Below are 26122 nucleotides of genomic sequence, written 5' to 3' on the forward strand. Positions count from 1 at the left end.
AGTTTTAGTGCAATTGCGCAAATTTTAAAGACATATTATAGCACAGTAAAATTTCAAAGTCAGGTCACATACTTTAAAAACATTTCCTAAAACACTTGAGGGCACACACGCAGGTAAAATTAGTTTTTGTTTTAAAAACAAGCCAACAGCAATGTGATAGATGGTGGGTGCAATATTTCCACTAGTTCCTGTGACAATGCTGTAGACAAAGAGATTGAGTCCAAATACGATAGAGATGGACCATCCTGTACACCGGAGGAACAAAAGGAGCAGAGTCCTCTCCATACCACCTGAAGATGCTGACTCAGAGGCATTCAATCTCCAGGACCCCCACCGAAACTCACACCCGCGACAAAGACTATACCTGATGATTCTGGGTTTGATTCTGAGGACCAGTCCCAAAACCATGGGCTTCGAAAAGATACTGCACCACATAAGAAGGGACTTCCAGCTCAGGATCAACGTTGAAAGCAGTCTTGGCTTCATCAAAAGAACACCCCGGAAAGTGGCAATAGTTTTCCAAAGCACTGCCATCAAACAATGTTCGATAGGCAGCACTGGCCACTCTATTGGAGACTGCAACTTGTGTCAACACTGGAGGAGGCCGATCAAAAGGATGAGGTTCTCGAAGTCAAAACGAATCTGAAGGTCAAAGAAACCCTTGAGGCTGAGATAATGCTGCAAGCTCTTTGATGCCGAAATCGATTTTGAAGCCCCAAAAGGCTTCAGCACCAAGCTCACAGACTGGACAAGAAAGTTCAGGAATGCCATACAGTAGATCTACAGATATGGGATAGTGTTCCCAGGCCACTGTAGGAGATACCAGCAACTTCCGAAACAATGCAAACTCACATTTGAAGAAGCAATTTCTGAGGACATTAGAATGTGTTTAAATATAAAAAAAAGTGGAAGGCAGACACTCCATTCACCTTACTTTCACCAATGAAGCCAGGGTCCATATACTCACTTCTACCATCCAACACTAACATAACTGAATCCACAAGGAGCTGATTAACAAGATGATGCATGATTGTCTACAGGTAGACACAGTAGATGGCACAGCCTTAGAGCCCTATCCTGTAAAGGCATCCCCACCAGATGACACCACTTCATATCATGCTGTTATTATCTAGGCTGTAGCACCATCCACAATTGCAATGCACAGCAACGCAGAAATCATATACAGGAAGCATAAAGGAGCTCTCGCTAAAAGGGAGTTCAAAAAAGCAAGGACAAAACATAAAAAACTAATTTGCGCTCTAAAACAAAAATTCTAGAGATGAAATGGAACTATGTATTCTCCTTGTTAGCACCTGCTATGTCAAGAAAATTCTGGGAATATGTCAATGGCCTTAATAACACAACCATCACCAAAGTAAATGCTGTTTCTGCGAAATTATAGACAAATCATGTTATTTCTGTACCTAGGCCCTGACCCATCCTTCGCCTTTTGGGAAGTGCAATCGGCATATGAAATGGGAGACCACACCAAGGAATAGATCCACCTAACAGTAGAGGAAATAAAAACAATACTCCAAACAATATACAAAGATGGGGCTTGAGCTAAATGGCCTAAAAGGGAACATCTTTAATGATGATACAGACTTTGGGCGCCACAAATTCAAGATTGCATTTGGTCATCAAACATTCCTGAACCATGGCGAGGCTCCCTTCTGCATCCAATTCATATAAAAGGTGACAGCTCAAAACCGGAAAACTATAGGCTAATAGCCCTATTGAATGTAGAGGGGAAAGCCTTTGCAGAAGTCCTACTGCGCGAATTGAGTAACAGTTAACAATATCATCCAGTATGAACAGACGGGGTTGCACCCTAAGGCGTCTACTATGGATAATGTAAAGCCCTGTCCTTCTCGGCAAGTTAAGCAGAAAAATAAGAGTAGAGTCCATTATAAGCATGCTTCCTAGACTACAGAGTGACGTTTGATAGCATTGATCGCAACATCTTATGGGCAAAGCTTGCCGAGTGGGGATACTGAAAATCTGCTAAACTCAATAATCGCCACATACACGGATACTTGGGCACAAATCAATCTATCCCAAACCCACTCTTCTTTAAAAAACAAATACAAACAAAGGATTAAAACAGCGTTGAGTTACAGCACCCATGTTGTGTAACCTTTATACTGCTGATCTAGGGCCAGCACTCTCCAAAGGAAATTTTAGTTGCAACCAAAACTGGGGACATTAAAACTACCCATTATACACTACATCAATGACCTTGTTATCCTGGACCACGTCATCAATGGGATGCAGAGGGCTTTAAGCATACTGTTTTCTTAAAACATTAACAACTGCCTAACAGCCAATACAGCAAAAACTACGGTGCTGATCTCCAAACCTTCCACAGAGATAGAACCAGGGGCCACTCAGTATAAAAACAACTAACACATGTAACTATCTGGACATATGGCTGTCCGACTCAAGTGAAGCATTCTTACAGTCCAGGGCAAAAGAATAAAAGGCAGGAAAAAAAACACATTTGCACTGGCAAAACTTCATCAAAACCTGCACAGCCCTGCTACAGAAGGAATTCGTATAGTAATCGAGGCTAAACTACTCTCAGCTATAAATGATGGTCACCTTGGCTTTTCCAGGATGCTATCGAATATCCTTGAGCAGTTTACAGGAAAATTGTTGTCATGCCGAAACGCACACGGCGCATCCAAATGTGTTGGAGTTTGGGCTCTTACGCCAGGAAATTGAGTGCAAATTGGCCATTCAATTGTAAAAGATCACCTTCAGGTTGCCTCTGCGAAAGAAGGTACAACGAAGCCTGAATTGCAGGCCAAATTACCTACAGAGCTCTTAGTACTTGAACTTGAATTTCTGACTCATAAAACATACTGCGATAACACAAGTTCAACATCAGTTAAAGCGCATTTTAAAAACTCAAGGTAGGCAATTGTCCAAGGCGTTCGACTGGCAGGAAGCAATGCACACTTTTGAGGGCTCCAGGTCTGCTTCATTCGTACGAGGCAGCAGCTGTTCAGCCATATTTAAAGGCCCATTGGACAGGCCAGCTCTCCTCTCCATGATACTCCTGGCTGGTAGTACCGCTATGGAAATTCAGAGCACATTGGAGACCAAGACGCGCGTGGCAGCAGTGGTGTCTGTGCACTTATGTTACTGAATCGCGGAGTCACCTATGTTGCTGTTGGCCCGAGCTGATAACTGACACGTGCACTTTGCTGACACCTTTATTTATGAAGCATGGGAGAACTTGCAGGGAGCTGTTACTTACGTACACGTGTGATGTTTCAATGCAACCAGCTAGAATGGCAAAATACTGTTCCATAGTAGGGGCCCAGATAAGGGAATGCCATATTTGACTACAATTGGTTGTATATCCCTACCAGAACCACAGAAAGGAACTATTAGTTTGTCCCCGCCCGCCCACGAATGCTGTTCACAGTGACTCTCATTAAGGTGCATTGCACATGTGTTTGTACCTGGACTGTTGCTGTCATATTTGTATTTTCGACCAAACCTTGCACCTTATCCCTCTCTTTTTACAGTAAGTGACTTGGAATTAATCAGGTACTTGCCTCAGGTGGTGGCAGAAAAGGAGTTGACTCAATCCTTGCGCTTTTCTAGGCCAAACCAAAGGCTGCACACTCCTTGCCAGAATTCCAGAAAGCAATTACTTGCTTGTTAAGTTAACGACTGCTCAAGAATTGTGTTTAAAATGACTGGCATTAAGGCACAGCGCACGTTTGTATCATCCTGAAAAGTTGTTGTTACTTTTGTATTTTTTATCAAACTTTTTGTGTTTTGTACTAAGCGACATGGAAACTAATCAAATACTTTTATCAGCGGGGGGCTGACACGGTGTAGATCATACCCTTGCATTTTAGACCAAACCTTGCGCTTTACACATCGTGCACTGTGGGGCACATTCCTAACTAAGCACTGTAGGGTGGTCGCAAAAGCTTTGTTGACGTAACGGGCACAACACTGACCTGTGCAAACAGTATGATCTCTAGGAGCGGACGGGACAGGTAAGCGCGGTGGGGATGGGGGCGGGTTGACAGACAAGGACGAGCTAAAATAACGTTTGTTAAAAAAGAAAAACACTTACCTCGCGCTTGCCGCATCGCCTAGTGGACGATGTGGCGAGCGCACAGTAAGTGTTTTTGGTTTTTTAATATTATTTTAACTCGTCGTCATCTGTCGACTCCCCCTCCCCACACCACCCCACACCACCCCAACACCGATTCCGATGATTTTTTTTTTACTTCATTGCAGTTCTTTTTGTTGTTATGTCTTCTTTTTATTGTGAAGATTTTAATTAAACATGCAATAAAGTATCAGTGTGTGTTTGTGTGTGTGTGTGAGAGAAAATTGCAATGCATGTATAGGAGGAAGAAGAAGACTTCTTCACTGAGACACTCTCGGAAAGAGAAAAAAATATTTCGGGGCATATTATCAAGAACGGCATTAAAATTATCGCTGCTTTAGCGGCAGGAAACTGCCGCTAAAGAGGCGATAATGGGCTTGATAATATGCCCTTGAGAATTCCAGTAGAAGCCCATGTTGACACCAGAACATGGGCTTCTATGGGAATTCACAAGGGCATAATATCAAGCCCATTATCGCCGCTTTAGCCTCAGTTTCCTGCCGCTAAATCGGCAATCATTTTAACGCTGTTTCTTGATATTATGCCCCAAAGATCTTATCCCTTCTTAAAACCATGTTGACGGAGGTCTAGAGTGGTGATCTCATGAGTATGAAAGACGTTTAAGGTAAAGCCACAAGACCCACTTTGGAGCTGTGGATAGGTGCACTGGCCAAGTTAGTGGTACACACCGCCAGGAAGCGTGCATTCATACAGGCGACACACTATCCCCCAAGATAACGAAAGTGAAAAAGGGAGATGCAACAGGGAAAAAGAGTAGCCATAGGGCATGCAGGTTGGTGGTGCATTGCAAGCTCTTTGGGCCTAATAATGAAGAATGACAGTAGTCAGTGGAAGTAAATAGATCGAATACAGCCTAAGGGCAAATTAACACCAGCATCCTCCTGCTTAGGCATAGCTGGATATGGGTAATATGCTGGCCTGGTTGTAGTTTGGAATATCGAGTAGGGAATATTGAATGACCACATTATTGTATCCAAAATATCGAGGACCGAAATATTAAGCAGGTAAATACTTAAAGGTAAGCATAAGTCAAATATTCTTAACTCCACATCTATGTACCATAAAGATATATATCGTCAAGCTTCATATATTTGGCGTTAAATATAGTAGCTGTCATTCTGTTGGCTACAATAATCTGGTAATTCAATGTTCCCTATCGATTTCTTATACCTCGACCTTCACCAACACCTCACTGGACAGCCATTTAATGGCCAACATCTCTTCTGCCATCAAGTAGATGAGATGTTAGATAAAATAAAAAGGGTACAGACACGGCAAGGTAATGGATGTTCTCAAGCAGAATTAACGAAAGGGAGGTTTTTGAAAACATACGCGTCCTGAGGCAAAGGTGGGAGGGACTTTAAATAGACCAATATAACAGTCACGGACAAGGATAGTATGCTAGGGTTACATTTTGTGGCAAAAGGAGAGGCAGGGTATGAGATGCACAAGGAAGAAGCACCTCTGCCACTGAGGAAAGGAACTCACTCTACATTCAGATTGATCATTCAACACCTTTCAGGTGAAGCCTGGGGTATAGTGTTACGCAGAATCGCTCTATGGAACTGCACAAAACAAGAACTGAATCCCACCGCTGAACACCAATGTGAGCAACTGAGTTATTGGTTGACAGGGATGAACCCCTTCTTATGCAAAAACCACAACTATTGTCAATGCAAAACACAAACAGACCCAAAATTAAGCTGTGCTTAACCATGGTATTTTGGCATACAAGCAGCCAGGCCTAACTTAGAGGCAATATGTATTTATGCAGCGCACAACTAGCAATAAAGTGAAAACACAATGCAAGAAAAATCCCACACTGATTTAGAAACATAGAGTAAATTTTGATAAATTATTTGACACCAGAATGACAAAATGCAATCAGTAGAATTGAGGTATGCAATTTTAAAGGTTTTAAAGAAAACTAGCCTTTAGAAGCACAAATTGATGTATCTGGTCACGGGGGCCCTGATCCAAATCAAACAGTCATGCCGACCACGACGGAATGCATGTCGGATACAGGACTGAGTTTGGTCCACTCTTAAAACTCTTATAAGTACCTTGTGTCCTGGTGGTTGAAATGAAAAGTCCTTGGTTGGCCTGTGCAGGCATCGAGGAGACGTTGACATGGAGCTTGCGGTGTGAGGTTGTGCATCAAGATGTGTTGTGCTGTGTTGATGAAGCTGCCGATTAGATGCTGTGATGTAGGTGTCAAGGTGAGTCATGCTGCGTCAAGGTTGATGAAGTCACTGGTACCGCGAAGACTTGCATTGAGATCCGCCGCTCCGAGTCAATATGCGGCGAGCTGAGCAGTTGTCGGCATCAAGATGTGTCGGGCTGGGTCAGTGCTTACAAAGCCATGGAACAGAAGCAGCAGTACATAGCCTTGCGTCAAGGTGCATTGAGAGGCGTTGAGCTGGGTCAGTTGGTGTAGAAATTCGTTGTGCTGGGTCGGTGCTTGCAAAGTCACCAAACAGATGCTGCGATGCATTTTTCGGAGTCAAAATATGTCAAGTTGCTTCAGCGCAGAGGAGCCTGTTGGATCCTTGTAGCTCAGAACCGGAGGCCAGCCAACTAACTCTTGGAGTCACTCTGGTGTTCCTGTGTTCTAAGTACAGTCCTTCTCCAGGCATCAAGGAATATGTAGTCCTTCTTTCAGGCAGGGCAGCAGAGCAGCTGGGTAGTCCTTCTTGCCACAGGATAGCAAGGCAGTCCTTTCTCTGAGTCTTCCAGAGTTCTAAAAGTGGTCTGAAGAGTTTGGTCTGAGGGTCCTATATTTATAAATACTTGGTGCCCACTTTGTAAAGAGTTTCCCCTTTCAGGTGTGTTTGCAATTTCTTGCATCCCTGTCCCGATCCCAGTCTGTCAGGGGGCACAATAGGCTAGATTGAAATCCTTTGCATGTGAGCTGAGCCAGTGCCTTTGAAGTGCAAGTGTGGTACATGACTGCTCCACGCCCCGTCCTGCCAGATATGGCCCATCTTGCCAACAACCAGACCCTCCATTGCGATGCTGTCTGATGCTGTCTGAGGAATACACAAAGGCCATCTGTCAATTAAACATTGGCATGTGAACCAGAAACAGGCTGCAAGCACCAAATGGCTAGGACTAGAAAATGCCAACTTTTTAAAGTGGCATTTTCAGAATTGTGACTTCAAATCCAACTTTACCATTAAAGAATAACTCACAATTGCTCAGCCATGGACTTTCCTACCTGCTCCCAATCAAAAGGTATCACTTATTACATGTACTAAGGTAACCAAAGGTTATTCTAGGGGAGAGGTAGACCTTGCAATAGGGAAAAACAAATTTGAGAGTTTTTCAGTACTAGGACATGTAAAACCTATAAATACATGTCCCACTTTTTTAATGCAACACATACTGCCCTATGGTCTGTTTAGGGCCTACCCTAGGGGTGATATATGTATTAAAAAACATGGTTTAGGCCGGGCAAAAGTTTTTTGTCAGGTCGAAATGATAGTTTGAAACTACACACACAGGCTGAATTGGCAGACCCAAACATGTTTAAAAAGGCTACTTAAGTCGGTGGCACAATAGGAGCTGCAGGCCACCTAGTAGCATTTCATTTACAGCTCCTAGTGCCACTTTACTGGGGATTGTAAGTAAACTAAATGTGTCAATTGGGTGAAAGCCAATTTTACCATGTTTAAAGGAGAGAGCACAAGCACTTTGTCATTGGTTAGCAGCAGTAAAGTGCACAGAATCCTAAACGCCAACAACAATGGTTTCAGAAAAGAGGAGGAGTGAAGGCAAAACATTTGCAGTGACCCTGCAGACAGGGCCAAGTCCAGCAGTGATGTTATACTTGTACTACATTTAGGTCACACTCCTAGAAAGTCTCTCAACTTCAGTGGCTTTAGCTGTATTATATAAAGGATAAAGGCTGGTTTGGGAGTCCTGTGGCCACGAGTGAGGCAATTGAGTGAATTATAAGAGGATTACTGTTGTTTGCTTAAATAATTCAAATCTGATCTCTCTCCATTTTATTCCATCTCTGTCTGTTCAAACATCTCCCTCTGCAGACTATTGTGTTTCCTGTGCACTGTCTTGCTCTCAACTACACCCTCATCACAAACTCTTTGACTTCCAGTTGCTTTCACCTCTCTTTAACTCACTTTGCATCTTATCTACAATCTTGGGCCATCTTGCCACCCTTTGTGCCCTCTTTCACGATTGTTGCACTGGATCTGGCTCGGTTCCCACACTCCCTGCACTGTATCAAGTCTCATCCTCCCACTCTGCAGACGCCCTGGCTCCCTCTTGCTCCCTGCACTGCTCCATACCCCCTCTAGCTCTCTCTCATCCTCTTTGCACTCTCTCGATTCTTCTCACTAGAACCACTTTCACCAGTTTGCTCACAGCAAAGTCTCACCCACCGTCCCTAGCTCCCATTCACCTTTTGCTAATGCACCCTCATATTCCTTCCACTATATTTGAAGCAATTACTGTGCGCTCAAGTGTATTTCAGTTGGAAACTGTCACATGATGTGCAACTTTGTTTGACAAAGTGCTCGAGTTTTTACACAGAGAGATGTGTTTACTGTTCCTTCTGCTGTCTGCAATTTCGTTTTGTAATTTTAACTAGTGACTCTCTTGCTGAGATATAGGTGAAAAGAGAATGCCACAGTATTCCCGAGGGTTTCTAACATATATAAATAAATCGTGGTTGCTTTACAAAGTAAAGTACACTTATATCAAATCATATTTCAGCAGTATGCAAAGTAAAACGAAAGGCACTTAAGTCGATGGCCAACACCCCATTCAGAAAATTGTTCCAGCACCACTGCTCTTGAATCTACTTCAACTGTACCCATTGTCTCCCTGCACTACATCCCACCACATTCTCCATCTTCATGTACACCATCTGCCATGTCCTCAGTCCGTTTTCTCTTTCCATGGCCATTCTTTCTACATGAGCACCTTTCATTGAAAACTCTGCCCAGTTCTTGCTGTTCCTTCTCGTCCCCACTGTTTTGCCCCCGACAGCACTGTCTGCCTCATTGTACCCTGTTCCAATTCCCTGGAACTTTCTCCACCTGCTGCATCCAACCCCAGCGATCTCTGCCCCTCCATCTTATCCTCTGTCATCTTATACCCTTATCTCCGCACATTCTGCCCCTGCACTGTCTGGCCTTGAAATGTGTGACCCACTGTACTCTCCTCCTGCATGTACCCTATCTGACTATTTCCACTCGTTGCCCCTTACACCCATTTGCTCTTCACTTCCGTGGCCCCTTCTCTGTGCCCCTACACTCTCTGCCCATGAACCCTCATGCTCTGATTCTCTGCCTCCTACTTGCCTCCCCACGTTTGATGATGAGTGTTCTTCCTCTTCCCAGGAGCAGGGCTGTGTTTGTGGAGTTTACCCAGTACCACCCTGACGTGGACCTGCATGTGGCCATCTCTCTCCTGACAGAGTTCCCATTGGCTGGGCCTGCTGCTCACTCCACCACCATCATTCCCTTCCGCTTGCCGCAGCACAACTCCACTCTGGACCTGCCACGTGCGATGATGGTGAGTTACCGACACGGGAGGGAAACCAGGGGTCTAAGTGATACCACGGGGGGCCAAGCAGGCGACCAATCAAAGGCCCTTTTAGATGACAAGAGCCTGGGTTGGGCAGCAGCAACCAGGACCGACCATTATTATTAGCCATGGCAACATTGTTATACACGTGATAGGAGTCAGAGCCAAGGTAAAGAGTGGTCCGAACCTGTGCTCTGGAGGCGAGCTAGTAAGGTTGTAGAGCCAGGCTGTAGAGAGGCCAAAATCTAGCAACAAAGAGGCAGCGATTTACCATCATAGCCGCTGGAGCCAGACAGCAGAGATCATCAAGAATTTATTACAACCGTGGAGGCACCACCAGTGTCTGTGGTTTCCATGGTATAGTTGGTTTGGAGCAGTGGAGTTAGTCCCGCGAGCATCATCAGTGTAACATTTGTATCTTTTCTTATATGTGGAACAAATAAGCTATCTGCATTTAATATGACCCTGAAGCTTTTAACTCTTTGTGCTGAGTGTGAGTCGAACAGCGGTTGGAGTAGATGAGGTATAGTGTATTCCTGGTTATGTCTCCCACAGTGAGGCCCTCCAATTTGGACCTGGTAAAGCAGAGGTAGTTCTTCATCCAGAATCGGATGTGTTTCCGACTAGACACTGAGTAGTATTCCCACACTTTGCTTGTTGCTTCCACAGCCGGAGACTGATGTTCACACCCTCACTCCTGCTAGTCAGAGATGGGCTAAACACCAGCCTCTTGTTTTCACTAAGAAGGTTTCTCTGGGATCTACCAGCCACTGGTCTATCAATATGGACCTCGACCTGCCAGCCCCACACTTTTTGCAAGTCTTTAAGAAGCACCTCATCTTTCATTGATAAGGGTTCTCTCTGCTGCATCGGTCCCTGGATTACCAACACGAACTATCAATCCCTCGCCCATTCCTACAAACCCCCCCGATTTGTCAACAATCTTGAATTTTTTCCTTGTTGGGTAACAAATTAGCTCCTGTGTCTCTCCATACGAGGCGTATCCTACATACATCGTAATGCATACATACATACATATATATTTACATACAGAGTCCAAGACCAGTCTCTCGACTTCAAGACTCCACTTAAGTTAGAGTCTTCAGCAATGTGTAGTTCTGGCATTGGCCAGGACACTTAGGGCCTCATTTACAATATTTTGTCATAGGGCAGCGATATCAGCCATCCTGCTGCGCTGCCCTACAGCAAAAGAAAAGGGCAGGAATGCGCCGTATCTATTAGATACAGCTCATTCCTGTCCTCTTTCCCTGCGCTGGAGCTCAATTGGCTGCCATGCGCCAACACAGGCTCACCTGCACTATGGTGCAAGGGTGTCTGCGTTGTAGGGATGTTTGTTTTTGTACAGGAAGGGAGACCTTCCTGCACAAACACAATGAATGGAGCCCATTTCCTCTTTCTAGGTGTGCCTCAAAATGCAGCACACATAGAAAGATAAAAAACGAGGAGAACTAATGTTATTTCTTCTCGATGTGCCTCCCCTGGGGAGGCGTCGGCTTTTGACGTATTCCCAGGTTTACAGCTTGTTGTAAATCTGGGAATGTGTCAAATGCCGTGGGTGTTACATGGGAACACCCACCGTAATGCTCATGGTACGCCTCCCTACACCATCCATATCTACACGGCCAAGAAAAAAGCCACCAAACGTCACAAAAAGAGATGTTCCAACAGCGCATAGAGCTTGTAAAAGAGCCCTTCTATCTCAAACAAAATCTTAAAAAAAAAAACATGCGGATAGTTTCACTTAGCCCTCTCCATCCATGTGTATGTTGTAGTTATTTACATCTTGTTTCTGCCCGCCTCACTGTACAGTATGGGACAAATGGTGAGCCTAATTCAGCCATTGTTTCCCTTTGTGAGAGTGACCGCATTCTGCCAAAGGATCTCTGCATCAGTGGCATTATAAACACTTCACTGGCTACCTAGACATAAAAGAATTCTGTATAAAACACTGCTGCCAGTCTTTAGGACATTTAAGGACACGGGCCCGAAATATCTCACTGCCAGATTTAGCCACTACAAGACCTTGAGAACACCGAGATCTTCAAATGCAAACCTGCTGCCCTTTCAGACTAAAAACTCGAGGTAGTAAATTCTTCATGGTGATAGGCACCAAGGCATGGAACCAATGGCCAATGCATCTCCGATTTATAAACACGGAAGATGCTTTTAGGAGTCTTAAAAGTGGCTTCATTTAAATCTCCCCACTCAGGCTCTGGATAAGGTCCAAATTGCTGCTTAGTATTGGCGCGGATGATCTTTTTTTGAGTGGCACCACGCTTTTTAAAGACTCCATTCATTATTTATATTCAATGCAATATGTTATTATCCGCACCAACAGCAGTGCACTGCCAATGTTTCTTTTATTACACATATTTTGTTTTTTTAGCAAGGCTGCTTTCCTAATATTGCTTCTAGGCTACCTGCGAATCATTGTAAAACGGCAACTTAATTATTTTTTTTACCAAAAATCATTCCAAAATGCCCACCCATATGTGTACATGCGTTTACATTCCATGAACAGTTACTGGTTTTTGTAAGGTACAACAAAACAAAACATGCATGCACACACAATGCAGCAATCATTGAATTGTTTTTTTTGGCAAGTACACCAAAAGCCATTCTACCATTCTGTTTGTGCGCGAGGATAGGTGGCCACCTTAGAAAGGAATGGATTTTATATGGATTTTATAAAAGTGGATTACAAAATACATTTCAAGATAGCCAGTGTGTCCACACACCAGCTATCTTTGAATTTTTTTAATCAAAATATTTACATGTATCTCTTAAAATTATCCCGAACACCTGCCTCCCATTCTCACTTCGCCTGTTCTAACATTCCTAACTACTATCCCCATCCTTTCGTCCTCTCCAGAATTATTCATATCTCTCCAACCAGCCACTCTCATTAGCCCAGCTTATGGGGTAAAGTGATGTCCTGTCACAGGCTGTTTCACGTTTCTTGTTTGCTGTTGAGCCCCAAGTTTTTCTTGCAACCTGACCATCACCTCTCCCTGAAATCAGTCCACTATTCACAGAAACAGCTGTGCCCCCAAACGAACAATTTATTTCCTTTGCAATGACAACCACTAATAATTCATGGAAGCAATGAAAAGCCCATCTATATTCTTGATCAGGCTCTCAACCATGACCAAGACAACCTTCCCATAACCACCATCATGAACCACAGACCGCCACATCCTTCTCCCTCAATCAACAGGTTGACACTGCATCCAATTGCCTGTTTGCTCCCAAAAACAACCTTTCGCCAAGCCTACAATCATCACTCTATGGAGTCTGCTTCTCGACTGCCGTCCGTAGTTAAACTCTACCTCGAGATAGCAGACATGATCATGAATCTCTATCTCAATTTCATGATTCTCTTAGAAAGTTTGCTTATTGCTTTCTCCAACAGTGTATTGGACCTTCTCTTCACCCCACTTTTTTATTCTCTGTTTTCACCTCGAAGATAGACATAGGGAGAATAGCTGTGATTCACAAAAACACGCTTATTTCCTTCTGGTGACTGTGTCTTGAGATATCAGCCCTCAATCAGAAGTTGAATATTGTTTATCATCAATTCCTGCATCCTTGTATGATAACCTTGCAAAATTCTTTGAAAAACCAGTAACCTCAGTTGATCTATCTTTTTCATAATGCACAGAACATCTAGTAGATGTCAAGCTAACGAGCAAAGAACAGTGATCCGAGTTGCATTTTGATCTGATCTCAGAAACAGAGCAGCTGCGCACCATCTTCGAGGTCAAAAGATCGAATCACCTTTCTGATGCTATACCTGGCTTTGTTAGCAAAGACAGCTTCTTACCGTCTGATCCACCTTGGTAAACTCCTTTCTAGAGCAAGGCACATCCCCGGACTGTTTAAAAACAGATAAAATCTCACTTTTAAAAAACCTTCATTGGGTCCAAGTGATCTGAACAACCTTTATCATATCTCTACCTTTCCCTTCTTAGGAACGTTGACAGAAAGTTGTGTATCCTACCAACCTTGGCCTCACATCCTTGCTAACAAACAACCAGACTCATTCCAATTTGTCTCCCAACAACCTTACAGCACAGATCCCACCCTCCTGCACATTAAGGACAATGCACTCGGTTTCCCTTAAACTCTTGTTTACTTGTGCCCCATGGTCTTTCAGCTGCCTTTGTTACAATGAACCACATTGCCCTGATCAAAGTCTTGAGAAAACGAATGGGCATTGAAGGGGTAGATTGTGTCACCACCTACCTGATTACCTGCTCACAGGTAGAAAAGTCAGCCTCCAACATCGAGTTATGCAAGGCTTGATCCTCTCACCAATTACGTACAGCCTATATCTAGAACCACTATTTGAGATTCTCAGTAGTTCTGGGATTCATCAACTATATGTTGGGGAAACTCAAATCTAGCTTAAAATCTTATCCCTGGACTACATTCTTCTCTGCAACACCTTTACTAGAATTCAAATGCAAGGTCTCCACATCAACTCAAACTTAACGCTGTCAAAACAGAATTCCTGCTAATCTCTCCAAAGAACTCCATCGTTCCTGTACACTAGTGGATGGAATCCTTCACAGGTCTGGACTACAAATCGATATTGTTCAAAATGCTAAGTCTTGTGCTTCATCCCTGATAGCGGCCTTAATCTTCAGAGGCAAATTGCTGCTATGGCGAAGAATGCTAGGCTTCAACTAAGGCTTCTTCCCAGGCATTAAAGATTGCCCTTCGCAGATCAGTTCTACAAGCGGTGGCTCACCTTGTTATTGACAACAATAAATTTGACCTTACGTCTCCCATCCTGCAAAACCTTCAGTGGCTCTCCATTGAAGTTAGATCTCAGTTTATTACTCCCTACATCATGCGCAAAGCTTCTTCTCATGCATGACTATTCTCTCACCTGCTTCTCTGAAAAGTTGAAGATCTCTGGTACTCAGTGGGGTTCGACAAATGCACCCATTGATTCTCTTGGATCCCACCATATTCAAACAGAGCACTGAATGAACTCTTCTATGGAAGTGCAACTAGAATTTAGAACTCCCTTCCTCCAGCCCTCCGCAGGAACCCCTCTCACTCTCACCCCCACACTTAGGACCTTGAGACCCTTACTAAGGAAGAGTTGCGCTTTATAAGAAACCTGATTGATTGATCTTTCTTTAAAAAGGCACTCATAACCCTCCTGTTCGAAAGACACTTTAGTAAAGGTCTTGCTTGCCCCTTTGCACTATACCTAGGCCTCGTCCATGTCTGTTCTCTCCATATTTCCCTTTGCATTTTGCTTTCCCCTGGTTTTATTGTGAAGATTGTCTAAAACTGTTCCTCAGGATTTAGCACCCAAATGCCCTGGGGCCATGTAATGCTAACATTGCAGGCTTATATGTATGTTTGTGATGTTTGTTTGAACTGTTTCTTTTGTCAATCACTAGGATGCCCCGGGGCCATGCTCATAAAACTTTACATATTAAAAAACAAAACTGGCAAACCAAGTAGGTTGCAGCCACTTTGCCTATTTTATACTGTTGCCTTCCTTGACTTCTTTAGCAGTTGTTTACTTTTTGAAATAGACCATATTCTTCTGTTCAAAATATTTTATTGAGTTTATAAGGCAATCAACCAAACAAAAAAGAGCACTGATGAAGTACATTAAATTAGCAATATTACATTAAAATAAAAAATAAAAATTGTACCTATACAATGAGAATTGCAGTATAATAGGAACTAAAATGTTAAAATAAAAGGGGGGTTCAATAACTATTGGTAACAATTATAACGTAAAAGAGCCACATATTAAATTCTAACAAATTGTACTTAATTGAACAGTATAAAACAATTAATAGTATAATGCTATATAATTATCAATTGGTTACCAAAACAATTCGTAAGTAGGTGTATTATTAACAACACCCAACATAGTTAATCAATCAATCAATCAAACAAACTTTATTCGGTTTCCCTTATGAAACCATAAAAGTACTCTAAAAAACCATACATGGTATGAAAAGGATAAAATATTTATACATATGTCACATAGGAGACAGAACTACCCTAAAAATCACATACGGTACAAGTAATACATTATAAAGTGGATATTGCCCACATCATAAAAATTAAAAAAGACAGTTAAAGAGATAATTTTGAGGGCCTCCTCTAGACTATATATGTCGTCAGAATAGCTATAATAAAAGAAACATACCTTAAAACTACAATCATTTAAGCGAGGCATAATCTGAGCTTCACTGCAGATTTTAGGAAATGGAGGACAAAGAAAATCGAATCTCCATACAACAATTGTAGGTGAATTAATGCTGGACGCACCTGCTTGAATTTCAACCGCATTAAAATAGGAATAATAAAGGTTTTCCGGGGGTTTGTATAATTTTTACAAGAGACTCACCGTCGCAGCCACTGGTTCTAAAATCGGACCTCTACTGCTCCCCATGGCTGAGCCAACAAGTGGTGAAACAGATCCAATCGGAACATGGTCAATAAAAAACATTCATAGGTGCTAAAAGGTCCCAGGAGATATGGCTCAGTCATTGGCGTTGTTTTCAAAATAAAAAATTTGCAGACACTGGGTTTCCTCAATTCCAGCTCTTTCCTCTCCAGTTTCCTTTGGCTGCAAAAAACTCCCTGACCCACCCCAGGTCATTCTTAGTCACAAATTCTGGGTTGTTAAATAGTTCCACTCTTCCCAAGCCGCTTTTGATATATCTGAGCCATGCAATATAACATGCATAATCAAGGGACCTACACTCCTAGTGGATCAAGCGACTCAAGGTCGATCCTTCATTCAGTCAAATCTTTAGCCAAAATAATATAGGGTGTAAAGCCAATAAATCACAGAGATAGGACACCCTCAGTTCTTCTTGTACCACCATATATGATGTTCCCCTGGGCACACCTAACAGGCGCTTCAAGAATAAGTTCTCAACTACTTGTAACTCATTCATGTGAAAGCAACCCCATATTTCGCTGCCGTAAGCGACTTTAGCGACACACTTGGCCTAGTATAGCTTTACAAGTGCGCAATCGGTCTCCTGCCTAGTGGATGATAGGTCCATGAAAGCTAGGTGAATGTTTCCAGGACGGGCCACTGTATATTTATTCAGAATCATAGATAGATTAAGGCACTGGACCACAGTGGATGGCACAGGGTGAAAACCATACTAGACGTCTCATAGAATGGCATGTTCCTCGTCCCAGCTAGTCAATCTTTCCAAAAGTACTCTGCCTACCACCCTTACTACCGAGTCCAACAGAGAGCTTGGTCTATAGCAGTGGATGCCACCCCGGTAGCCCTTTTTAAAAATGGGCACTATCGTGGAAAAAGGCCAACATAGTAAAATCAGCTCCCTTTATGGTAAAAATGATCCATGACCACCATGCATGTACTGATAATTATGAAGCATCTTTCCAATTGGTGGAAGTCAATTTTAGAGCAGCAGATATTTAAAAGTCAAATAACTTGTTATTTGAATCTGACAGTTTTGTTGAGAGGAATATTGATTTACAAATCAACATATTATATGAAGGTTTATCTGATAATTCTTTTTTTTTATATAATAAACTCCCAAACCTCATTCCAACACTTAAAGAGAATATTACGTTCTAAAAGCATATGTTTTAGTTAACCTGGAGCTAGATTACAGTGCCAGCAATATGGGAGAATTTAGTAGTTTTGCCTTAAACATTTTTTTTTTTTTTTTTTTTTTAAGTTCAAGAAAATTTTATTTGATATCAAAAACAGAAAGGCAAGGTGTCAATACAAAGTACAATGGAAATATAAAACATTGATAGTTATAGGAACGGCGTCCATACACAAATAATATGAAAGAATTAGTTTGGTGTAAGGACCCTGGTAACCATCCAGAGACACTATTCATCCAGATTTTCCTCCATATGTCTTGAGAAAAAGATAGATTCAGTTCATTATTTGAAAAAGAAGAGATTAAAATGTGTTATTCTTGTATAAATTATTCTAGTTTTTATAATGGATTGACACATCATGAGACGAAGAAGCGATTACTTGAATATACGTTTCTAGATCAGATACATTTTCCATTGGAAAATTGCTAGGAAATGAATCAAGGATAGAGTAAAAAATAATCATATTTATATTGGAAGGGAGCAGGATAAACTTTTGTTGCAGCTCTATAAAAGATAAAAAAGTGTTATTTTGATATGTATCTTTTAAGTAAAAGATACCCGCATTTATCAAAGATTACCAAAATTGTATCCTTCGATTAAGCTTTATGATAGGACTGAACCACAAGGATATATTTAAGGTGTGAGAATTAGGTGTTGAAATCTAAATCCTGTAATATTAATTTTGTAGATTTCAATATTGCAGAGCTTTGTAATAAAGAATTAGAAGCAGACATAGTAAGTAAAGTAAGAAACGGAAACAGTGATATCAAACTTTTTTCAGTGAGAAGCCATGAGGGTGTATTATTAAAATCTGTATTGGTGAACCAAAAGGCGCATTGTTTTAAAATAAATGCTTTATAATAATAAAAAAAAACTGGCAAACCAAAATCACCATTACATTTTGCAATTTTCAATTTTTTGTAGCGGATTCGTGGCATTTTATTATTCCAAATAAACTTAGATATCAGTGTGCCTAAAAATGTATAGTACTTAAGTGGAAGTTGGGTAGGTATCATGGATAATAGATTAAATATTTTTGGAGCAAAGACCATTTAAAAGAACCGACTTTACCCCACCACAGACCACTTAAGAATTTTGTCTTTTGACATAATTAAGAATATACTTACAGTTCAATGTAACTGATTGTTTAATGGTATGAGAGAATAGGATACGAAGATATATAGGTGTCTTTTTGCCATATTATTTCATTATTTGGCAGCATAGCAGTGCACAGTGCACATTTAAGGTAAAAACGTTTTGTCTTATTTGTGTTTAACCCCTTCCATGCTGCCGTCGGCCATTGGCCGACGGCAGCATTACCTCGCTGTTGCTGCCGCCGGCCAATGGCCGACACAGCCCCGCCCATTTTGCGGAAGTGCCGCACGTCCGCAAAATCGGCGGCACAGCCAACGGGTTAAAATGTAACCTGCAATTTGAGAATATGACTGAACCATCTTTAATAGGGGTAGAATAGAATACTCTTCCTCTTGCCTGGACTTATTAGTCCCTCCCAACTACAACATTGCTAGACTGGACAGACATTCCAACAGGAAAGGAGGGGGCATCGCATGCATCTACCGATCCTCCCTCCTTGTCACGGAACTCTTGGCGGGCACCACTGACTCCTGCGAATACCTCACACTCTCCATTTGCAGCAAGTCATTACATCTTTTCAACTTGCACATCTTTTACCACCCTCGAAGTTCTAACGATTCTTTCACTGATCACCTCTTGGAAATCATCACAACTAAGATTTCCTCCAATGCCAAAGAGATTTTCCTGGGTGATTTCAACCTGCACTGGAACGACCCTAAATATCCCTACGTCAACGCCATCAAAGACCTCCTAACCAATCAAGCCCTGCTCTCTGCCAACCCACTCAAAAGGGGCCACCCTTTACTGGATCATTTCCAAGGAATCCTCAGTCAAAGCTTACCTCCATAGACCCATGTGACTGGTCTGATCACCACTCTCTCTCCTTTGTTTTACCTGGGACCCACAAGACAAAGACACCACAACCGGTGATTCCCAAACGCTGGATCAGAGACACTAAGAACCTTGACCTTATGAAACTGGAGGCTCGCTGCAAATCTGACGTCCCCCCTCGCACATAACCATAGTCAGTGACCTAAATGAACATTACCCGTCGTCTGTATCAAACATTTTGAACGACCTTGCCCCTCTAAAACTAAAAAGAGCACAAATCAAAGACAGAAACTCCTGGTTCCCTCAACTTGGAAAGGAGATCCCTACGGCAATCTGAAAGAATCTGGAGACAGCACCCCTCTGCTACGCATCCAAAACTTCTCTGCCAGGCGAGAAACTCCTACCACAAGGACATCCTCAATTCAAAAAAAGAATATTTCTGATCGGAATTGGAGAATGCCAAGAATAGACCCCGCAAGCTCTTTGAACTGGTCAAACACCAATCAAAATAAACTGGCTAAAACACCGAAAGAATCCTCCAAATCTCTAATATCGTCAGAGGAATTCTCTTTTTTCTTCGCTGATAAAGTCACAGCATTAGGAATTGAACTCAGTACCGCCACTTACTCTCAACCCCTTCGGCACCACCCTCTCTGGCCTCATCTAAAAACCAAACGCACTGGACCGACTTCGAATACTATGACTAAGACTCCATCTCCAAAATCCTCTCTACCTTAAATCCAAATAACCACTTTAATGACCCGCTACCATCCAACAGCCTCGCTGCTGCCTCCCAATCCATTGTTCCTTTCTGGACTTCAATATTCAACGCCTCTCTCCAGCAGGGATCGATTCTGGACCCCTTGAAAGCTGGCCAAGTCCTCCCTATTTTAAAAAAACAATCGCTGGATCCAGCCTCCCCCGACAATTTCAGACCTATCTCCAATATCCCAGTTAGCCAAAGTATTAGAGAAGTGTGTACAACAGCAACTAAGTCAGCACATCAACAACTTCCATCTACTTGATGACTTCCAATCTGGATTCAGACCGGGGCACAGCACTGAAACTACTATGCTCCACATCGTGGATGATGCCCTCCAAGCCCTAGACCAAGGCAAAACCTGCCTTCTAATCCTCTTAGATCCATCCTCCGCCTTCAATACGGTCAACCATGAAAAACTACTCGAACGCCTCAAACTCAGGATGGGTCTGGATGGTGTAGTCCTAGTTCAGGCCCTTCCTCCACAACCGATCTCAGAGATTCGTCATTAACGACAACCTATCAGCTCCCACCCCAATCATGGTTGGAATCTCCCAAGGTTCAACCCTGTCCCCCACCCTCTTTAATCTTTACTTAGAGCCACTCACCAAAGTTCTTCCTACCACAAACATCCCCTACCATATGTACGCAGACTATACCCAAATATATATCAATATTTCATCGCTTGAGGAGATCCTCTCCCTGAATGAGACCCTGAAACTGACTGTCCAATGGCTAGCCGCTAACCAACTCAAACTCAACGCAAAGAAAACTGAATTTCGCCTAATCTCCCCTTCAAAAGCCAACCCGGAGAATCAGATGTGGATCAAGGCCATCACAGCCTTAAACTGCCCGCCAACCATTGTGGACTCTGCCAAACTCCTGGGCATAATCCTCGACTGTAACCTTAACATGCGAGACCACATTAACTCGATGGCTAAATCAGCCAGATTCCACATGAGCTACCTATGGAAGCTAAAACCTTTCATCAATGCTCCTGACTTAAAAATGGCAGTTCAAGCACTTGTCATCTCTAGACTGGAATATGGATGTTCCACCCTTACCGGATTACTCAAGATCTCCTTGGCACCTCTAAAAGCCTTCCTCAACGCGGCCGCCGACTACTCACTGGCACCAGGAAATTCGACCACATCTTTCCACATATGAAAGCGCTCAAACTGGCTCCCTCTAGAGGCCAGAATTCAGTTGAAGCTGGCATGCATTACACACAAGGCTCTATATGCAATTTCCCCTGCTTATCTGGCACAGAAACTAGTGGTATCTGGAGAAAGCAGGAACTCCCGGTCCACTAGAAACCTCTTGCTCCAACCTGCCTTTTTTCAGAAAAAAAGGAACCTACACTAGGGCGTTCACTGGGGCTGCACCAAGAATTTGGAACCCTTTCCCAACCGCCATCAGAAGAATCCCTTCTCTAGCACGTTTCAAGAAAGATGCCAAAACTTTACTGATGGGTAAATTCCTCGTCTAAGGTCTGCCCTCAACCACCAAAATGTGCCTGACAAATCTAAGACTATCGCTTCTTCCTCAGATCACCAATTCACCCCGCCGAGAATATGTGAGGCTTTTGTTTTTACTGATTCAAACTATGACTGTTACCATACACTTGTATCCCCTTTTTCCCTATGTTCCCATCACCCCTGCCCCTCACCAGCCTTTTTGTATATTTTTGTATATTTCTGTACTTTAGACTTTTTTGTTTGTTCACCTCTGTATGGTGTAAAGCGCTCTGATGCCCGAACGGGTCAAGTTTGCGCACTATAAAACACCAAAATAAATAATAAATAACCTCATTAATAGTAATACCTTTTATTTCTGTGGAGTGTCTGATGGCAATGAGTAAAGGTTCAATAGCAAGGAGAAAAAGTAAAGGTGACAAGGGACTACCTTGACGAGTGCCTCTAAAAGGAAAAATGTATTAAAGAGCTGACCATTAATGATAACATCAGCAGGTGGGCCAGAATAAAGAGCTGAAATAATACTAATAAAGTAATTGCCAAAATTAAAAGCAGATAAAGTACTAAATTGATACTGCCAATGTACTTTGTCAAATGCTTTTTTAGCATCTAATGCAAGGACACCAGCGGGAAGGGGTACAGAGGACAGTTTCAATTGCATGAAATATTAATCTAGCACTATTCACAGAATGTCTAATTTTCATGAAACCAGTTTAATCAATGTGAACAATAGTGCCAAGCACAGAAATCAATATGGTTGCAAGAATTTTTGCATAAAGTTTACAATCTTGATTAATTAAAGAAATAGGGTGGTAATTTGATACAACAGTGGGTTTTGGAAGAACTATAATCAAAGCTTCAGGAAAGGATCCAGAGGTGGATCCTGATATTCAAATTATAGTAAATAATTTAAGTAAATGAGGCATCATATAAGGAGAAAATTATTTATCAAATTCAGCAGGTATACAATCCGGTCCAGGTGATTTACCAAGTGTAAGAATTTTAAATAGCAGAATTAATTTCTTCTAATAAAATTGGTACATCCAATATTTTCCTCACTGATTGTGTAATTTTAGGTAGGCCACAGGATTGCAAAAATTATCAATACTAAACGTATCTATAGCTGAGGGATTACTGTATCGATTTGAATAGTAGATACAAAATGTATTAACAATTTCTTTGTGTGATATTGCCAATTTACCATTAAAACCATGAATTGCATTAATTTAGATTTTATCTTTTTTAATAATTAAATAATTTGCCAAAAGTCACTCAGATCGATTGGCTTTCAAATGAAATTTTGCCTTATTATTCGAAATTTGTATACCAGCTCCTGTACTTAAAGATTTTAACTCATATCTGAGTTTCTGTAATTGCATTTTGTATTTATTATCATTAGATGAAATAAAGACCATTCATATTTTGCTATTTGTTTATCAAATTCTTGGAGTTTAGCGTTAAAGGTATTGTTATCCTGTGCCATAATTGATATTTTTACTCCTCTGATATAAGCCTTAAATGCATCCCAACTATTTGCAAGTGAAGTAGATCCTTCTGGATTGAAAGAGAAATAATCATGTAATGTTGACAAAAGTTTGGATTTATTATGGTCATTAAGAGGAATATTCATATTCATACACCAGCGAGAATGGGATTGTTGAGTTGCGCTAAGTTGTACAACACCTGAAATAAATGCATTGTCAGAGATATGAATATTGTGTATTGTAGGATCAGAAAATGAATGAATTAATGAACAGGAAATTAACAAATAATCAATACGAGAATACGAGTTGTGAGGGTTAGAGAAAAAAGTTAACCGTTTCCCTTTTGGGTGATGTAGACGCCAAATATCTACCAATTTGGTCAATTTAAAAAAAGACTTTAAAAATAAAATAAGCCTTAGGGGACGATGTTTAGTTTGAGAATATCTATCCAACAGTGGGTCACAAATTAAGTTAAAGTCGCCACCAACAATAAGTGGAACAGTAACTAATTTAATCACTTCAGAGATAAAAAGAGACCAAAATTTGGGATCATCATTTGTTGGACCACAGACATTCATTATATGAAAAATATTATTATCAATTTTAACTTTCGCTATCATATAACAACCTTCTGTACCTGAGTATTTGGATAGTATTTGACTATTTAACTTTTTTGCAAAAAGGATAGCAACACCGCTCTTTTTACTAACTGCAGGAGAGGAAATAATGTTACCAACCCATGGTTTATTCATATATGATAAAACTGTTTCATATCTATGGGGTTCTTGATGTAAAGAAATGCCTGCTTTATGTCTGGCTAAATAATCTAAAACTTTAGTTCTTTTAACAGGGTGTCTTAAACCTTTGACATTAAACGAAAAAACTTTAATTTTATTAATATTATCCATAATCAGTAGAAAAAGGAGATAGGAAAAAGAAAGAAAAAATGTAGCTTAGAGGATTAGAGAGTAGCCCCAGAAGAAGAAGGTAGGAGAAAAATGAATGAAAAGGACTAACTATAAAAGAAAACATACAAACATAAATGATGATCCAGAATTGGACACACACATATGCAACATTGACCTGCCTAGACAATACCCCCACAAAAAATATCGACAAATAGGGTAGAATCAAAATTATTCAAATGTATGATTCATGTTGAAGTGTCACTTGTTTCCATGCAGAGAATATTGATCTAAAAATGCACAGAGATCATTAGATCGTTGAAAAGATTTTGAGATACCAGGCATCCAAATTCTACTAACAGAAGGATAAAAAAGGGCCATGTTTAAAACCACAGCTTCTTAGTCGAGGTCTAAATTCAGTGAATTCTCTGCAAATTTCAACAGTTTCCTTGGCAAAAATATATACAAATGTTATTTCCATTAACCATTAAAGTTGGGATCCATCTTGCCACTCTCCGGATCATTACCAGATGATGGTGTCGCAAGACTTTAAAAATCACCTGATACGATTTAACACTGCTTGGGTTACGATGAGAAGGAATTATATGAGCCTTATCAATTTCGATTTCTTTCTGAGAATTGTAACTGCAAAAGACCAGGTATCAAGGATTCCAAGTATTGCCTACAGTTGTTGCCTTCAACACCTTCCGGCAAATTAAATATGCACATATTATACTGCCTATCACAGTTTTCTAATTCAAGTAATAAAGCATTCAATAGCTCAATATTTTTTTTTTTTTAATTAATTATCCGACATTACTTACTTTGCCCATAGATGCTATTGTAGGAGATACCAAAAAGTAATCCAATCTTGCTAATGTATTATGGGGTGCGGAGAAATACGTACTGCCCCCCCGACCTTATGCTGTTGTTCCCAAATATCTATTAAGCCATTATCTTCCATTAATCTTATCAAAGCCATATGGCTTCTCTTTTTCCTCCCACCAAATTTTTTCGGATCTTGTTTCCATAAGCCATTCAAACCATTAATGTTAAGATCTCCACATACCACCAGGGGTTGGGACCAGTTAGCCAATTGTGTATTTATCAGGTTAAGCATTTCAGGATCATCGACTGTCGGGGCATACACTGTACATAAAGTGAAATTGAATCCCTTCACCTGACATTCCATCAACACCCATCGCCCATATGCATCAACTTTTTGCCTTTTAACATTCACCATACCTTGCCGTGCTAAAACCGCCACCCCTCTTGTTCTCGTCCCTTGTGTTGTATAAGCAAGCAATTGAAGGCCTAATTGTCCCAATAATCCCTTTTGGGACACCTCTATATGGGTCTCCTGTAGACAAAGCAAATCAACCTGGATTGTTTTTAAATATTCCCTCAACTCTCTTCGCTTCCTTCCATAATTTAATCCACATATATTCAATGTGCCTATTCGCATTGATAGTTTTGTTTTATCCTCAATTCAGCATAGTTTTTCTGCAATTCTTTCATCATTTAAAAGATAATCATCCCCCTGTTCTATCTTGTCTTGATGTGATGTTTTTTTTTTGTTTTTCTCCCCCCCTCTCCCTCCCTCCCCCCCCACCTGTTAGAGCAAGCAGGCCGCTGGCCTCTGTGATGGAGTCTGGCTGTCGACTCCCCTTTGCCGACCTTTGTACTTAAATTAAATTAAACCATCTGGATTAGTTACTTCACTTAGATTTCTTCTTTTAGGACCTCTTTAACCGTATCCCCCCATGAAAAATAGCATTTCATTCCAATTTGTCCAATTGTCCATATATCCCGAGAAAAAAAAACACATATATATTTCTTTTTTCCCCCTCCTCCTTTCCCTTCCCCTTTTTTTTTTTTCCCCCTTTCCCTCTTTCCGCCCATCTTGTTTTCACTTACTCAGGTGCTATCTCTTGTATGCATTTAGCAAAGCTGAGCCCTTCATAAACCAGTTTTTCTCTTGCTTAGCCAGCATGTAAGTCAATATAAACATTCCTGCTACAATCTTTAAAGTTTGTCTCTAGCTTCACTCGTAGTCTCCCCGCTGGCTCTGATCATATCCATATATTCTTTTGCTTGAATTTCGGAGAAAAAGACCTTGGTAGAGTTCTTGTGGAATATCTTTAGTTTGGCCGGGTTCATTAAATATGCCTGCAGGCCCATCTTATGACACGGATCCAGTA

At 41.4% G+C, this 26122-nt stretch overlaps 1 protein-coding gene across 1 annotated transcript in view; it reads left to right on the forward strand.

Moving 5' to 3' along the window:
- LOC144769444 (polycystin-1-like) overlaps window positions 1–26122 on the forward strand; it is a 640821-nt gene that overhangs the window by 571797 nt on the left and 42902 nt on the right. Inside the window, exon 50 of the mRNA XM_078653538.1 lies at window positions 9523–9697. Coding sequence (XP_078509664.1) covers window positions 9523–9697 — 175 coding nt within the window. The remainder of the gene's footprint in view (window positions 1–9522; window positions 9698–26122) is intronic.

This window comes from Lissotriton helveticus, chromosome 7 (genome assembly GCF_964261635.1).
Source record: "Lissotriton helveticus chromosome 7, aLisHel1.1, whole genome shotgun sequence".
Lineage (NCBI taxonomy): Eukaryota > Metazoa > Chordata > Amphibia > Caudata > Salamandridae > Lissotriton > Lissotriton helveticus.